Below are 18,801 nucleotides of genomic sequence, written 5' to 3'. Positions count from 1 at the left end.
AAAATGCACTCAATGGTGATGGTGAATGGGGAAATATTTTAACACTGTCTGTAAATATGAAACATTACATTTAACCAGAACCAGTTGTTTTACTTTTAAGGAGACTTCCTTTTTTTTTTCTCCTTAAACCAATGTTTTTACTTATGAAGGCAGCAGCTCATACACTACACCAGTTGTACGCATTGGCAAATTACCAAACAAAAATGTCCCCCATCACATCCACAGTGTTAACTTCACCAAGCAATCTAGTATGTGACCCTTTATCAGAAGTTAGCTGCCAACAAAACTCTGCAGCTTTGCTTACCTTTTGGCTTTTGTTGATGATAGTGTTTCAGAAGGTGTAGTGATTTGACAGCTGCTGTGGATCTTAACCCAGCCTAACTGATCAAGTCATGGGTAGAAACACTGTATTGGGACGATTGTTATTCAAAATAGCCTCATTGTGACTTCACAGTGCAGAATTGTGCGCTTACAGACACGTTTTTCAAAAAAAAAAAAAGCAAACAACAAACTTGCTTAACGACTTGCTTGTTTAATTTCACACTTGATTGGTGGGCACGCACTCCAGACATCTATTTGTATACAAGTCTTTAGAAGTCAATTTTTCTTTCTACAGAATGCCCCCCTTTAAGTAATGCTTCGATTGGTGTTGTATTAGTAACTGTCTGAAAATGTGAGTCCTCACACTCTTACCGCCTCCCAATTCTCATTTCTGATCGGGCAACCCGAACTTGGAGAGAGAGAGAGAGGGAGCGAGCGAGCGAGAGTGAGTGAGGGAGGGGGATCGGAGTGGATCCGAAGCCACGCTTCAGGTGTGAGCAGTTGTCTGAATGTCATGTGGAGTGCGAGCATTCAGCTGAAAGACGGCGGGGAGCACACGTGCCGCAGCCCACGCCCGATGATTTAAGTGCAGTGTTGGAGTGTTTGGGCAGCACGCTGTTGCGTAGCGAACAAGCCATGACTCTCGGAAGCGACGGCGCGCAGAATCCGGGCTCCTACTATTGCCTGATCCGGCGCAGGTTCAAGAGGAGGCGCAAGAAACGCTCGGAACGCAAAGGTAACACTCCGCCCAAGCACAGGGACGGAAGGACGAACGGACGGACTCGACTGGATAGAAAAAGGGACAACTTGTGTTGTTGTACTTCCATGGCAGGATGCGCACGTGTTGTCACCATACCCAAATTCCGAAGTCTTTCAACAATACGATGGCAAAAAGCCTTAAAAATCGATATGAGCAGTGAAATCATAGATGACAAAACATAGATATTCAAATTCTTGGCCTTTTTTTTTTATGAATTGAAAACAATAATCGACAGTAAAGGATATTAAATGAAAGTATTTTTTTTTTATTCTTATTAAATTGTTCAATTGAATTGATCTAGTGCTGTCGCTATAAAATATTTTGAGAAACGATTAATCTATCAATTATTCAAATGACTAATCGGATTAATTTTACTTTTGCATTAACTCATTTGCTCCCAAAAACGTATAAATACGTTCTATTTTAAATGTTTTCAGTGTCCCAAATACGTATTTATACGTATTTTTTTATGCTAGAGCAATACAGAAGGTTTTGATGCAGCAGCTCAACTGGGAAGAACGGTTGAAGAAATGGTAGTTATTACACAAACAGCTAGCAGATCGCAGCAGAGAATAAGAGATCAACCAGGACCATGTTTGGGGAAAAAACTCAATTACTCAAAATTTTAAATAGATTTGTGAATAATGATTAAACTCAGCTATATTCTAATGCTAATTGCTGTAAAACGGAAACAGATAGAAATATACTTTTTTTTTTCTTTTTTCTTTTCCCTGATGAAAGAGGAGACTTTAATCTTTCTTTTGGTAGGTTCCATGTTTTTATAGCAATAGAACACAATATTCTGTGGGCCTTGCAAAATTTGAAAAATCCAGTAAAACAGCCGGGAGTGAAGGAGATTGCTTCTGTGAAAATGGCTGTGAGTGAATGAGTTAAAGTGTATTACAAAAGCATTTTTCCCCCTGATTACTGTTTATTAACCGGTGTTTATTTTGTACTTCATATTCATATGGTGATTAGAAACAGGGGGGATTGAATTTGTATTGGTACCTGTTCAGTCATTGTTTTCCAAAGTAAAAACAGATGCTTGCAAATGTATTATTTTGAATGGACACAGAAGATAATCGGTCTTTTTTTCAAGAAGGGATACAGAAATCAGTGTACAATTACTGTCGATATGTAGAAATGAGAGGATTTGGATAATTAAAAAAAAAAAAAAAATGGCTCCAGACAATTGTTAGATAATTACAATTATTTTGTTTTTTTAAATGATTTGAATGTTACGTAATAAGGCTTCATGACATGTCAGGATGAAAGGACTTACTAGTTCTTAAAAATCCACTCACAGATGTAAGTAATCAGTTCTCAAAAGATGTGGATGACTGAAATGATTGGAGCTGAAGTGAGGAAGCTTCGAAACACTGCTGGTAAGAGACAAGTATTCCTTTCATACGTCGACTCGGACTGTGTCGTTTGGTGTCAATACTCGTCATATGCTAGACAATGAGCAATTTTTAGTTTCACTACTAATTTTGTCATCTATTGTTTTTGATTTGAAGTTATAATACCAGCACGAGGCTTTTGTAAATAGTTGGAAGTGTGAAATAAAGAAGTGGGTAAAAAACTTGAGCCGTTGAGCTTTATGACTGAATAGAAGTTGATTGCGCTTTAAAGTGCCGGACTTTGGCGTTTCCCACAATATATGTTATATGTGGACTGTATCACTCGTTTCCTAAAATGGAAATGTCATGATGGGAACGTGGTCAGTGTCTCCTTGATTTGCTCCTTCAGGGGGATTAAGTCAAACAGCAAAGGTAATAATTAATTAGCAAAGATCACCTCCGTTATTGGCCAGCCGCTCGCTTTGATAGCTCCCCCCTTCACCCTCAGCACCTCTTCTTCTTTTGTCAAGCCTGCTCCATTGAACCAAATAAGTCCGCCGCTGCTGATGCTGCTTTTTTTTTTTTTTCAAACCCCCTCCAGTCCCCGATCCTCCCATGGGCTCCGTTTGCTGTGTGACTGACTACATCCATCAGCATTACACGGCTCTGTTGCCACACCTCCTCGGCCTCCCTTATCACGGAGCGCCGAAAGCGGCGCTTTCTCAGCGCTAAAAGAGAAGCCGCAACTAAGCAGGGACAAAGTCTTGTAGAGTCCATCCCAGTGGTCAACTTTGGCTGATACTTTGGACCCAAGTATGTTAAAGTTAGTGCTGTCACTATCAAATATTTGTAGAATCAATTAATCTATTGATTGTTCAATCGATTAATCGACTAATTGGATTCATTTTAATTTGACAATGTGTATGAAAAAAGCTTTATTCCCTAATTATTATGATTTTGATTATTTTGTTTACTAACCTTTGTTTGCTGATTGTTTCATACTTTATATTCTTACCCCGGGTTTTCACTGGATGCGGTTGCGGTGCGGTTGCGGTGCGGTGCGTCTTGACTGCGTGCTCCGGACGGGTCAATTTTTTTGTCAATCCACACCGGCTCCGCACAGCTGCGGTCCGGCAGCTCCGTCGCCGCCCACTTCCCAACGTGTCTCGCGGGACCGCGCGCGCGCGCGCGCGCGATCATGTGGCATTTCACAACGAGAGGTGGACTTCTTTTGATTTAACATTTTCTTCTTCTTCTGCTATGAGATTCCATGCAGCATCCTTTTTTTGGTTGTTCTTGTAAAGTATATTAATAACGAGAGTCGGGTCAGTGCGGGTCCACTCTTTATTTCTGTCTTCCCCGTCCGGCTGCCGCTCAGTACGGCAAGCGAGACGGGCACAACAAGCAATCGGGAACATCAAACTCACAATACATTACAGTCCTTATAAAAAAGGATGTGCCGTGTCATATATTATTTTGTGGTTTTCCACCTCCAATATAAACCTCTCCTCGTCCATGTTCGCTGGTGTCTAAACCGTGAATGAGCACATGGCCCGGCGACGCCCACGTCACGTTTTGCTGAAAAACTGTGAAATAGGAGCTGGCGAGTATTTTATTCTGAAAGGTAACCGGAAATTTATTTTGAAACTGCCTCGGTTTTCCTGTCCCGCTCGATGTGTTTTGTGCTAGCTTGCCATTTGCCGGAGGCCTACCGCTGCGGCGTCCGGCAAAAATAGAAAATAGGCTATCCTTGCGGAAGGCTTGCGGCACGCCGCAGGCCTTCCGCAGTCGACACGCAACGCACCCGCAAGCGGTGTAAACTGCACCATTCGAATGAATGGAATCTAATTGCTTGCGTCGCCGGACCGCACCGCAACCGCATCCAGTGAAAACCCGGGGTTATAGTGATTACAAAAATGAGATACTACAGAAGTCAGTGAACAATTAGTGTTGATATGCTGAATTCAGAGTATTTGGACAATTTTCAATTAATAAGATGGCACCAAACCATTGCTCGATTATTAAAATAGTTGTTCTTTACTACCACACGTTAAAAAAACAACAACAACAAAAAACAACCCCGACAGTGCCAGCCGATTTTGAGCATTTTAACTCATAATATCGTTCTTTTACTACATATACAATGTGGGTACCAAATGAAAGATCACATTCCATTCTTTCATTAGAAAAAAAAATGTTTCTACCTTATTCCGTTCTTTAGTAATCACCATTTGAAAATAGGTCATTTGAGTGACATTGAGTGAAAATTGAAAAGATAAGCTTTTTGTGAAAAGATACATTTTGTCCACAACAGTGACGTTAACACTATTTTTCAAGTGGCGCTCTGTGAATTAGGTTTAATGTGGCAAAGGCTTTGATCATTCATGTCATCCTTCAAAACCTATTTCATCAGATTCCGTAATGTTTCATTGTAATTCCTTTCACGGGCCGCCCATTGAAAAGACATACAATGCTGCCATCTGCTGCTGGCCATAGTTAGTGGGTGGTTTTGTTTTCACAACTCATTGACCCGGCAGCGCTGCACTTAGATGTTACACTGGACATTGATTTAAAAAAACAAAAACGTAGGTGACATCATTTAACGTTTATGATGGCATACATCATGATTTTATTAATCGATATTAAACATTTTTGGCGGTCAAAGTGTTAAAAATGAATTACTTGTCAATTAATCGGCTATTAAAACGGTCAAAAGTAAAAGATTCAGCTTGGACCCTATCTTACAGAAATGGCCGCATTAATTTTTAATGTAATTTTAAGTGTACATTTCAAGTGACAGATATTATGTTGTGTTTATGTTCATGCAGGCAAACAGTACATAAATTTTTATAAATCAGTCCGGGCTGATTCTCCACTGCATTTGATCCACATTATTCCACTAGCCAATACAGCTTATTCATTTTTTTTCTAATGCAGCATATTTAGATGTATTTAAAAAACAACAACAACACGAGTCTGTCACTTACACAGTGCCGTGTAAATTCAGCTATTGAAGAAGTGGGTGAGGGTTCGAGGCCGATGCTAATTGGGTGAACCGGGTTGCAAACGAGAGACTGCCGTCACGAGTATAGGGCGACGAAAATCTCTTCCCTTCAAATCGCCAGGACGGCGAGGTCAGAGTCAGTAGCTTGACACGGCGATGTATACTCCATCAAGTGGAGATGAATGTCATCAACGTATCAGTGTAGGCAGGACCAGGGTCAGCACTGTCTTTACCTTCAAGCCAGTCCACTCTGCTCCCCTGAATCAAATATGTACATTTGTGTAATACGATGTGTTAAGCTTTATTATTATTTTTTGTATTATTTTTTTCCCCCCATAAATAAAATCATAGCATGATTTAAGTGACATTTTTTTTCCCACTATGTAATTCTATGCATGTGCCAGACTGTTGTTAGATCTTCACCCAGCCTAGCTTCCAAGTCATGATCAATATTTTTTAAGGCAATATTATGCAAATTTTACAGATTGTGGCATGACATTATGACAAGAATTTTGAACGAGTTGCTCGCTTGCTTGCAGACTAATTTTCAGGAGTAGGCAGCTCACAAAAGATGTACGTGGTTGTTTGATTTCACAGCACTCCAGAGACCCAACTATTTGGAGAAAAGCAATTACAAAGTAAATTTTCCATAATGTATCCGCTATAAATTGGAACACTGGTTAATCCCTGTGGATGAATAGCAGAAGTGTCATTTTAATTTTACACATACATAAGGTTTTTGGTCATTTTCATAAAAAATAAATGCTGCTGGTGTATTTGAACTGTGCTCACATAGGCTGCTTTTACTTTTTCTGAAAAGGTTTGGAGTGGACTTCCATTTTCTTTTGGGTTGCTTTATTTAGTTGGAATTTAATCTTAATTTATTTTCTGGCAATATCCATTTTGCTATCTGACCCACAGAGTATTGTGCTGTCACAATATAAGCACCAAAACCTACCTAGAAAGTTTGTTTTATTTTCTCTCACCAGAAAATTTTTTTTTTCTAGCTTTTCCCATTCTTTACTAATCAGGAGTGGAACATGAGTTTCACGAAAAAGCACTGTTGTCTGACCAAAAAGAGAAAACAAGCTTTTTGTGTAAAGATATGTGTCAAACAGAACCATTTTTTTCTTTTGTGAATCCTCAAACTATGAAACAACAAAAGACAAAATCATCATTTATTTACAGCTATACAACTGAGATGCACTGTGAGCTACACTGACACTAACCACTATATTTTTTTTATTTTTTTTACATGCCGTTCTCCATTCAATCTGTCACCTTTTCTCTTGATCATGACACTCTTTTAATCACCTACTGCAAGACATACTCTGATAAAAGGTGGCAAATATAAATGACGCTAAATTATTTTAAAGAGCATTTTACTAAAACAGGCAAATTTAGCATATATATCGAAGGAAAATGTTATTAATCTTGAAAATAAACCGGTTTGTGGTGATGGCATGACCAGCGACTATGATTTATTATTTTGCCTCCAAATGAAACAACTGAGACACTTTGAGAATGCTGAAACTTCAGCATATCTTCCAAATAACTTCCTCCATGCGTCGCTCATAAACGTGCCCAGCCATGACGCTTTGTAGGCGTCGCTTTCCAATGGGCCGTATATGAAATATGGAGAATGGGGGAGAACAGAGGGATTTTCTGCAATGCCAGCAGAATCTCCAAAATGAGCTTTGCAACTTGAAAAGGGGAGGGGGCGGTAAGGCGGGTTTCTGCTTGCACTACCTGATACCAGCTTGTTTCAGTGTCATTAGTCACTCGTGTACTACATGAAATGGATTTACAGTTATTGATCTGTTTGTGCTCTTTTGAGAATAATCCCACCACTGACGTTCAATTTAAATAGACGCACAACCTCAATATTGTGAAAAGGCACAACAGGTTAATTGGCATTCTATTAATTGACCCCTAACACACAGCAGCACCGGGTCCGTTTCAACTGCTGAGGGGGAGAGGGGTAAGGCAAGGTATTTACTGAAGTGCACAAATCACTTCATTGGGTTTTAGCCTAATGGAATGACACTTCATAGCCCGAGAGATGCACACAGTCAGTTTATTGCCACATACATAAATTCTGGTCGTGTGACTCAATGTGTCACAGTGCAGATTCAAAAGAGCCTGACATTTAGTCGGAAGTCATTCATTCATCAGGGCCGGAGAAAGAAAAGAGAAAATGTATTTTTATGATGTGTAATTAACTCGTATGCTCCCAAAAACATATAAATATGTTCTATTTTAAATGTGTTAAGCGTTCCAAAGACGTATTTATGTTTGTTTGTTTGTTTGTTTTTTATACTATAGCATACAGAAGGCTTTGATGCAGCCTCTCAACTACAAAGAACGGGTGAAAAAAATGGTAGTACCGGTAATTACAAAAACGGCCATCAGGTGACAACAGAGTATAAGAGATCAACCAGGGCCATGATGAAAACAAGCTGTTTTCCCTCAATTCTAAGATTTGTGAATAAGGATGAAACTTATATATATTCTAATTCTAATTGCTGCAAAACGAGAAAAAGCTAGAAATATACTTTTTTTTTACTGACGAACGAAAAGACTAATCTTTCTTTTGTTAGGTTCCACATTTTTATAGCAATAGAACACCATATTCTGTGGGCCTTGCAAAATCAGTCAAAATCAAGGGGATTGTTTCAGTCATAATGGCTGCGAGTGAATGAGTTAAGACACAAGTCTTTCCCATTCAAATACTGGAATAAATTTGTTTGTTGTGGCCTTAAGTGGCCTGGCCCTTGCCTTTTTCTCCGCTGCATGGTGCTAAGCAGCGAGGTCTGAGGACGGCTTACCTAACCAGCAAGAGCACATCGGACACGGCATGTTCCAATTTCTTTAGCAGCTGGACTGCGTGCAAATTTACACGTACTAATACTTGGCACGTGGAGCGAATGAGGTTTACGGCGTGCTAATGAAAGCATCCACATGGATGTCACGATATTCGGGCCTTATTCAAACATTTTTCCTCTCGTCTAGTCACAGTCAGCAAAGACCCGATGATCAAATGTTGAAATATGTTCAAGGCGGGCAATCGTTAGTATTACACCTGTTCGATATTTACGATGATAAATGTATGTTGCCCGCACAGTAACGTAAAATTGACCAGTAGCCAATTAGGCAGCTCGTTGAAGTGAAAAACAAGCCTTTATGTAACGTGTCTCCCAAGTCACAAGACGATTTTCCAAATTACAATCGAAGATTAGGTAAGAGTTGCGTATTCCATTTTTGTGTCGACTGCTACTACTATTACTTCTTCTTTGTATTTGGCCACAGTCAGTCTTGGTACTAAGACAAACTTGTGGTTTGTAACAGTCTAGGCTTGCGATTGTCAATTTACAACGCTTGGCAGTTTATTTATTTATTTATTTATTTTTGTTCGTCGTGAGCCGAGTCTCTTCCGTTTTCAAAATCAGTTATGATGTTATAAATCGTTAAGTGTGCGCTCCACTTTAGTTCTTCCTCTTACCTTTTTCTCCCTTGTGGTTGACCTTGATCTCCATTTGGACACAAGACACATTTAAGGGACTGTTTTCTCCACCAACAAACTTAACAGAACACGTTTTGCTGTTTTAGAGTTCTGTTGTTGTATTTTAAGACTTTGGATATTTGCGCACAGGTGTCAGTTTTCCGAAGTTCCCCGGGTGCTCCATTGGGTGCCTGAGCACTGAGCACAGCGGCACGCGTTCGTACCGACGCACAGCTTTGAACACACTCGGCTATACACTCGGATCCCCAGAGGCGCTTTGTGTTTTGCTGTGTCATAAATCAGACCTGTCACGTCGATTTTACGGCGCAAAGAGAAGTGGCAGGCGCCCAGCAACCTTGAAAAGAAAAAGACACGAGTGAAAAGAGCAAAATATTTTTTATTTTATTTTATTATAAGAGAGCAGTGACCACGATCTCCTTTTTTTACAATTGGAAGTATACTGTTTCACATAGTAGGACTATGTTGTCTTTGTATTGGTTGCATGTATTTCATTGGCAAAGCCACTGTGGCATTAAGATTTGAGTGATGGCTCAACAACTTAGATCACGACTGTTTTCACAATTTAACAATTGTGCAGTTGTTTGTAATTGTGTGTAAGTCCAAATTGTTGAAATGTGAAGCAGGACAGAGCACAAAAAAATTATCTTAGTTCACACTGCAGGCAATTGCGACCCAGTTCGGATTTTTTTGCCCAAATGCGACCTGTATCTGACTGTTTTGTGTCGGTCTGAATGTCTCAATTCGGAGTTTTTTCTATCCGACCTGGGTCGCTTTCATATGTGGTCCTAGACCAGATATGTATCCGAATTTTTGCAATGCGACTGCAGTCTGAACGGCAAGGTCTCATATATCCGACCTCTACGTCATCAAAGGTCTAATGTGCACTCTGCATGGGTGGAGGCATTACTCGGGAGCTGTACGTGAATCGGCAAAGTTTTGAGCAACAGCTGTGACTTTATATTTTACTTTAATCCCACTTGAAACATGAAGCACAAAGTTGACATTTATGGTGATATTAGCAATTTAGTTACGCAGACGGCTCCTATATTACGGACGGCAATGACGTGACATCGTTAAGGGGAGGGAAAAAAAGGAGAGTACACCGTGAGGTGCTCAAACAGGCTCGCCTCGTTTTCACAAAATATTATTTCTACCTCCTCCCGCAACACTCCTGTAGATATGAGATGGTAAAAATATGAGGCACTTTGGGGACTCATACGTTCACACAGCAGACAGACTGAGGTCACAATTAATATGTAATGAAAACGCTTACTAAAAAAAAAATCGTATTTCACCAAAAATTTGGATTTGAGCATTAAGACCTGCAGTGTGCAAATATAGCCTGAACAAACCAAGTGGGAGTGGATCATGTGCTAGTGCGCTTATTAGTCTTCTGGCAATTCTTGATTTTGCCAAGAAATGCAGAAAATAATCAATGACACCATTTGAAAATCTGGAGGTTCAGGAGAATCTTTTCGAGACTTCTGAGAATGAAGTCTTTACTGTTTACAATTGTCAAAATGACCTTGTGTGCTATTCATTTCTGCCTAGATTCTTTTACTTGATTTCAGTCAACACTGTTTAGTTTCAAAGTGTTTAGAGTGTCTCGGAACCTTTCCCTAATGAAGACTTAGATTTATTGCAAACCCATCCGGCAAGCTGACGGTATTCCACTTTAAAAGGCTTCTTCTTAAACGGATACCGTTTTAGGTGAAAGTATTCTACACGGCATGGTAAGGCTCCCAAGGCAAATCTTTTCTGGCAGCCTAATTCGCTTGTGATTAGAAGGGCCAAATTGAATAATAGACTATGAGGCAAGTGCGCACGTGCATGTGAAAGAGTGGCCGCTGGTGGGTGGCGGAACTCCGTGGCCCGCTCTACCTTGGGCCATCAGTTTCAATCAGATGGCGAGACAGGCACTCCCCTTCGGCCACAACCCTTTTCTGTTAGGGCACAGGGGCCCACACATGTACTCCATTATGGTGTATTACCTGCTCGCCACCTGGAGACGCCACCTGAGGAAGCATTAGACCAGAAGTTTTTTTTTTTTTTTTTTTTCTGACCATACCTCTCAGAATGCTCCAATTTCTATTAAAATGACGTTTTCTTTCACGAAGTAATCACTGGGCTGTCAAAGCTTTATTGAAGAAAGTAATGGGATTCGAGGATGGTGACAGTAGTGCTCAGTGATCAAATATCATAATATAGATGCTTCACAAGGATCTGCAAAATTTACTGTTATTATTCTTCTTCTTCCTGATTCCCACCGTTCAAGTTTTCCATCCTGGTTTCACACTGTCAGACTTGATCTGTCTCTTTACTCATTGTAAAGACACGACAGAGATGTTCTAAAGTATTTTTTGGTTTGCCATAGTCCCTCACTGTACTTTGTAGGGGTGTTAAAAAAAATCGATTCGGCGATATATCGCGATACTACATCGCGCGATTCTCGAATCGATTCAATAATCGGCAGAATCGATTTTTTTTTTTTTTTTTTTTTTTTTTTTTAGGATTCACACCTTGAGCATGGAAGAATGTTATATGAACGGAACATTAAGCCTTAATATTTTTATTTTAATGCTGTTCAAACATGAAACAGATTACAACCTCTATAAGACTGAAATTTCAGATAAATAAATAATACATTTTCATATAAATCTTACACTCTACAAGCTTACTGATTAGTATTTTCTAAATATGAATGAAAAAAAATCGCAACAATCGACTTATAAATTCGTATCGGGATTAATCGGTATCGAATCGTGACCATACGTATCGGGATTAATCGGTATCGAATCGAATCGTGACCTGTGAATCGTGATACGAATCGAATCGTCAGGTACTAGGCAATTCACACCCCTAGTACTTTGCCTTGCCCTCTTCATGTTATCTCATGATTTTGCTGGTTTCATGTTTAGGCGGTGAAAGCAATGTAGAAGTGGTCACTTCCCACATTTCAATGAGAAATTAAGTGATGTAATTTATCGATTTTCTTTTTTTGGTTTGATTTGTTTTTTTGCTTTCAAGTACAGCAATCTCGTCTCTTACTAACTTTTTAAATGACGAAATTGGAATTTGGGGTGAAGGAGAGATCGTTGGAGGTTGGGTGGGTGGTGGTATGCATGGTGGGCAGCAGCGAGTAAAGATAAATGTAATGTAATGATAAATTGCTCACTAAGTGCTATGTATTAGGAGTGAGACGATATTTCTATCGCGATAAATTGTGATACTTTGTCTCCCGATCGGTTATCAATATGCCTACGCCAAGTATTGATATTTGTAGTTAGTATACAGCCACTAGAACGGCTCCATTGTTCATTGCTTATTGAGCAATTACTTGGCAGGCCACCAGGGGGAGCACCTCATAGGAGTGGCAGGGAAATTTACGGAAGTCTTCAGGTGAAGAATGGTAGAAAAAAAGTAACTATTTCTCTCGTTAAAAAAAAAAAAAATCACTGTCTTTATTAGTGTTACCGTAGATTATCGTTGGACTTATTACCTGACCAATATATTGATAATCGCGGTATCGTCATATTTTGAGATCATTGTTATTGTGAGCCTTGCTTTGTATATCGTATCGTGACGTACCCGGAGGTTTCCACACCAACTGTGTATCCTATCACTACATACATGGGGGAAACAAAACGCCTAAAACGCATCAATCGGATTTGGGCGCTTGGCCCTGCACTGTCAATTCAGCCTACTGGAACAGTAATACCCAACTTGTGTCAAGTCACTGAATTGGAAAGACCAGCTAGCTACAACAATGAATGTTTCCTTCCTGTTAAGATGTGAAGAAAACTGCTGACTTGATTCCCTATTGGGGTATTTTTCCGACACCGCAAAAAACCTCTGTGGGTTTTTATATATATATATATATATATATATATATATATATATACACACACACACACACACGGTTGACAGAAGTCGTTACCCAACGTAGCTCAAGAGCAACATCCAACCTTGGCGACAGGTTGGAATATGAAAGCGACCTTGTCCCTCTTAACGTTACCTTTATACTGAACGTTTTTGAATATATGAGGGATTGCCCTGGTGGGCCGATCAGTCTGCGTTAAGACTGCTGAGGGGACTGTCTCATAGGCAGCCACTCCTGCACAGACCATTTCCCTTGCTCATTTGTCTCTGTCCACTTTTTCTCCTTCCTTTTCTCCCCTCCACCCTCATATTTGTGCCCTCGTTTTGGACACTGTTCAACTTTGATCCATTCTCCGTCTCGCTTTTTTCCTCCTTTCCTCATGTACTTTTAACATTTTAAGAGAATGATGGGTAATTTCTACTTGTCATTCAGCTCTGTTGAGTCTCAAGGTTTTGCTTTGCAACTTGAGGTAGACTACCAAAATATAGTCCAAACTTTACAGTAGTTCACCAGTTTACTTTACTGAATTGCTCAGGGAAGACATTAATATGCAGCATCCGAAGAAGGTAAGATATTGAGGATCATGTCTCTGGCATGAATAAAGCAATAAAAAATACATCACAGTGTCAGAGTAAGAGGAAGAGAGCACAACGGTGGGTCAAATTTGTTTTTGAATTATAGTTTTTCTTTAGTCGCTCTTTCATGTGGGTTCGCTTATTCCAGACACTGCTACCTAATCGGTCTGGCATCCGTTATTATTTGTCAAGCTCCACATAATTTGTAACGTGCACGATATAAACCAGACCTTATAAAGCCACTTGGAGCAGATGTTTACTGTTGGTCTCCTTGGAGGGAGAATCTGTTGATGCAGACTTATCCCCAACATGCTGCTTGAGTTGGAATTAACAAAGTAAATAAATATGCAGACATCTGGATATATGATTTTGGAAGAGAAGCAGCAAATGTGGTCTGGTCACTGGTCATGTATTTGAAGAATCCTGTTGTTATGTACTTGGTGCTTGTAGTTGTGTTTGGATTTCGGGGTGTATCTGTATGTGCAGTGAGGGCACCCGTCGTCTACGGTGACCTCGCGAGCCACCACTCACCAGCCCCCCTCTTGGTCCTCTGCCACTGAGCGGAATCACGGCCATTCACTGATGATTTATGATCACTCCTTGAAACCAGTCCAGGTGGTCGCTCTCTGTGTGAGAAATGTGAATGAAAACAAAACAAACAAAAAAACGGGAAAAAGTAGAAAAAGTAAGAATTTCTAGTGGAACATCTGAAGTCAAAACAATCCCTTCTGGTATGATGGTTGACTACTTCAGATTTCAGAATTTGATACGATTTTGAATCAGTGGAGTTGCTTAGGAGGTGGATTGCTTCACATTAAGATTAAACAGCTCATTTTCTGATATGCATGTACCGGTACTTGTTCTTGGGATTTTGGTGTCATTTCAGAGTTTATACCGCCAATGAGTGACAGGTTATCAAATGCAACACAATTAATTAAACGATATGCCTTCAAAAGTCAAATGGGCGTGGATTATTTTCTGTTTCGCAAATTTGTTCTTGACTAGTTTTATTTGATGAGGCAATTAATCAATCGTGTGTATAAATTAGCAGAATAGGGCACAGTGGCACACAACTTCCAACTACACAGATGCATTTTCTCACCTATTTAGCCACGATACATGGATTAAAATAACGGTGTACACGTAATTCTAATTCAGTGTCTAAACAGCACATGTATAACTCGACCTGAAAATACAATTTTAGTATTGCGACAACACGAGTCTCTGACATCATCGGACTTCAAACGTGTGAATTTAGTGTACAACTTCACAGGACTTCTGACTGACCTCATTTTAAATTGACCGTCTTGAGTCCCGTTGCTGCGCTGGCAACATAATCCAAATTTGCACTTAAGTCAATCACTGACCTATGCTACCAATAAAAGTAAATATTTGTACATGACAACACTTGTACTCTCAGTAACTAGTTGCAGCCACGATAAGACTCCTGTAATGTCATTTTATGTATTTTTTTGTGTTTGTATGAAGTTATAGGCGGCTTAGTATAGAAACTGATAAATGATTAACCATTGTGACTATTGATTTAATGGTTAGCACAAGCAGTTGTGCATAGTGCGAAGGTATGCCTGGAGCAAAAGTGTTCTTTTTCACGTTGATGCGCAGGCAGCCACACCATTATGGCTCACCTGCCCTTTGTCTTGGTCTATCACTATCTCCTTGTCATGCTTCAGTGAACCTTGACTTCGCCAGCCCCCCTGAAATGCAATCTCCCGCAAAAAGCCATCAAATAAAAATTCATATTGATACTCCGGCTCGGCTTTTCTCCACCTTTTCCCTTCTCTCACAATCAGCGGTCCACGATGATAAATGACCAACTGTCAGATATTAAAAGTCTGGAACACAGAACAACACGTTCCCTCTTTCTTTCCGCACGGCGTCACCCCCGCGGTTCGAGCCCATTTTCGGATTTTACAGACTTCTGTGGCCGCTGCTTTGCCATCACAAACACTCTGCAGACTTCTTTTGTATTGTGCAAAGAAGCAAATAAACCAGTTCTCAAGGTAAAGCGATACACCACTTATTAATCATTTTCTAGTATTGGGTTCGGCATTATGTACAAAGAATAAAAGTGCAAATAACTCTGGCATCTTGTTCCCTGAGTTTCATTTTAAACCGATAAAGTATCCGAATTCGAACGCACCGTGAGGGACACCATGTTCCTGGACACGTGATCGTGCTGACGTAACCGGAAAGCCATCTTCGCTTATTTCAATGGGAATTTGTGGACATATTGTGCAAGAAAAAAGACGTCTTTGATCCCAAATACTGTGCCAATTCTTTTCAGAGTAAAGCCCTCAACACGTCCGGTTTCATGCCATTCCGTATGGGGGTGGCCGCTCTCAATGTGCTTAGCACACCACATGTAGCTTAGCCTAACATAGTGAAAGTCACCCGGATGTTTATCATCCATTTCGACTCGCCGGCGGGTGAATCTGCCAGTTTTATCTGGCTTTCAGTGTCCTCCGTGGCTGTACTACTTTTGAAGAAGTGTTTATTTGTTGTAAGGCGAAATTCCACCTTTGATGTCCTCCGTGAGACGCGATTATTGAGTTCTACTTGAATGTTGCCATGGCAGCCATGTCATTCAATGTGTATTTTACGCACGCGATACGTCACGATGATCACGTGACTGTCCAAAATGCCCAATACAGTACTTATATTCATGAAAAGTGCTATAAAATCATAATCGCTCATCGTAAATTGACAATTTTTTCAGGGAAGAGTTGAAATTAACCATTTCACAGAATAGCTGGTTTGTTTTTCACAAGTCTTGTCTCCTTTAAAATTCATCATTCCACATTTTTAACCTCTTCTAATAGTTGTTTTAAAATCCACTGAAATGTGAAAAAGTTGCAAAATGGTGTTTTTTGTTTTTTTTTCCTCGCGCTGATGCATCTTCTCCAGTAACCACATGACAAGAAAGTGGAAACCTGTTATCTGAGAAATGACTATTTGCAGTCGGGCTGCTGAAAGACTATCATCATTTCTTGTGTGTAATTAGAAGTCATCATCCCATCAGCGGCTCGTTCACCATCCATAAAAATTACTGTTGCCATTTTTGTCGATTATAGCTCCAGTAGGAATGGTATGATGAAATGCAAACTGTAAATCTGTGATCGGTAAGAGCACACATTAAAAGAAAGAGATCAGAAGCTACAATAGGGCCCAAAAGAATGGTTTTGTAATGCACTTTAATGCAAAATAAAATTTGATCAGATTATTTGATTATGTGGAATAATTGATTCTAAAATTGACAATCGTTCATGTTTACATTTTTGTGTCGTTTTGGTAAAGAGCTCTTCTCAAAATATGTATTTACTCCTACTTTGTATGTTTTTTTTTTCCCCCAAGGTGTAGATTGACTTTGACAGCAGTTGCGATATTCATCTGTGGCGTTATTTTTGAGCCGGTTTGAACCTCGCGAGACGTCAAGGGCAGACCTTTTCATCGTCTTGTGTTTTGCCAGAGATAATGATATTCTTTTACTCGGAATAGGATTTTCACTCTTTCTCATTTTCTATCCTTTGTTCACCTTCACCTCTGCGTCCCGCTCGGCACCTCCCCCCCGCCGGTCGGCCCGGGCGTTGGCGCCGCGGTTCCATCGTGCCTCCTCGCCCCACCACAAGCGGGGGATGAGAGGCGAATCAAAAAAAAACCTCGCATTTCCCCACAGTCCCTCTGACTGTGCCAGATTAAATTAGAGCTTTTTCATCTTCTTTCTCATCTTCCCTCTTTTTCCCTGCCTCCTGTGGCTCAACTCAGAATTACCTGCGAGCAAGCCGCCTAGCAAGCTGATGACGCGCGGTATCACCGTTTCATTTGGAGGGAGCGCTCAGCATGGATTCTCTTGCTTTGCTTGAAATCTTCTTGTTTATGAAAGGATAAAATAAATAAATAAATGAAAACCTTTCTTATGTCCGCCACCTTGAGCAGTCTTATTTTTCATACAAATATCTTTGGTTTTGGTTAGATCTCATAACTGTGTTATGGAAAAAGAAACCTTGAGATACAATTGACTTTCAAGACTAATTTTTTTTTTTTTTTTTTGCTTTGACATTTGGGGTTGTGGGGTGTTGCTAGGTGGGTCAATTCTAGTTTTAAAGCCCCGTGTCACCACGTTGACTCACAAACTCACGTTCTGAATCTTTTGTGAGAATCTCGCCACTGATTGCACCTGATTCTACACATTTCCAACACAGCGGTCTCGTCTGAAAATCAAACCTGACAGGCACATTTGCATTGCATGCTGATGACACCGCATATATGCAGCAGCATTTGGATGAGCCGTGGAGACCAAAGACGAATACGGAAACACATCTCAGGCTTGAGCTGAAAATAGCCTGTTTGACCAAATTTGTGAGTTATACGTTCCAGAACCACCCACTATATGGGGGGGGGGGGGAGTGATGATTACATATTAGGTATCAAAAATACTGCACATATTTTAGTGTGTTGTTTTTGCTATTTGCATTGAACTCATTCTCTGGCAATATTTGCATTTGTCAACTAGGTTGCAAACATTTACTTTAGTAGATGTCACTTCCGAATATTTTTAGAATCAGTTAAGCTATCAATTATTCAATCGATTAATCATCTAATCGGATTCATGTTAATTTTGCATTCAAGTGTTTTACAAAAGCATTTTCCTCCACTGTTTATTAACCAGTGGTTGGTGTTCATTTTGTACTTCGTATATGTATAGTGATTAAAAACAAAGAGTGGGGGGGGGGGCAGTATTGATGTTGCACTACGATGTTACCAGTTCGGTCATTGTTTTCCAAAGTGAAAAAAGATGTTTGCAAATGTCTTATTTTGATTAAACACAGATGATAATCAGTCTTCTTTCATGAAGGATGACAGAAATCAGTGAGCAATTGCTGTTGATATGCTGAAATAAGATGATTTTACAACTTTAAATTAAAAAAATGGCTCCAAACGACTACTTCATTATTAAAGTAGTTTTCAATTAATTTGATAATTGAATTAATTTTGACAGCTCTAATTCACTTCCACCAATGTTTGTTTGTTAATTACATTTTTTTCACCGGGTAGGTGTCAGAGGGTGAAATTCAGTTTTGTAAACCACTGTCATAATTAACAGATGGTGGTGTCACAGTCGAAGATTAATATGTAATACAATAGGCTGAGGTATCACAAAGGCAACCAAAAAAATGTTAGCAGAAAGTTTTTATTAGCATCATTCTTTTGACAAAATGTTTTTTTGTCATTTGTGAATGGAAAAAGGTAGCAAATTTTTGTTTGTTTGTTTTTGTTTTTTCTAGTGGGAGAACAAGAAAGTCTACTCTTTTTGAATGCTTCTAACTTGACCTGATACAAAATTCTATCCGCAAGTGTATGAAGTGAAGCGCAGTGAATA

The 18,801-nt window shown here is 39.8% G+C and overlaps 1 protein-coding gene across 3 annotated transcripts in view; it reads left to right on the top strand.

The window, feature by feature from the left end:
* The window catches only part of adarb1b (adenosine deaminase RNA specific B1b), a 197,843-nt gene that overhangs the window by 155,877 nt on the left and 23,165 nt on the right, over nucleotides 1-18,801 (top strand). The window contains exon 1 of one of the 3 annotated variants that reach the window (XM_077536845.1): nucleotides 116-1,057. The exons of the other annotated variants lie outside the window; for them this stretch is intronic. Coding sequence (XP_077392971.1) covers nucleotides 958-1,057 — 100 coding nt within the window. The 5' untranslated portion in view covers nucleotides 116-957. Of the gene's footprint in view, nucleotides 1-115; nucleotides 1,058-18,801 lie in introns of those variants that run through there. 3 annotated transcript variants of the gene reach the window in all.

Source organism: Festucalex cinctus, chromosome 11, assembly GCF_051991245.1.
Source record: "Festucalex cinctus isolate MCC-2025b chromosome 11, RoL_Fcin_1.0, whole genome shotgun sequence".
In the NCBI taxonomy this organism is placed as follows: Eukaryota; Metazoa; Chordata; class Actinopteri; order Syngnathiformes; family Syngnathidae; genus Festucalex; species Festucalex cinctus.
The sequence above is the reverse complement of the archived record's forward strand: the minus strand, read 5'-3'. Positions and strand labels throughout refer to the sequence as shown.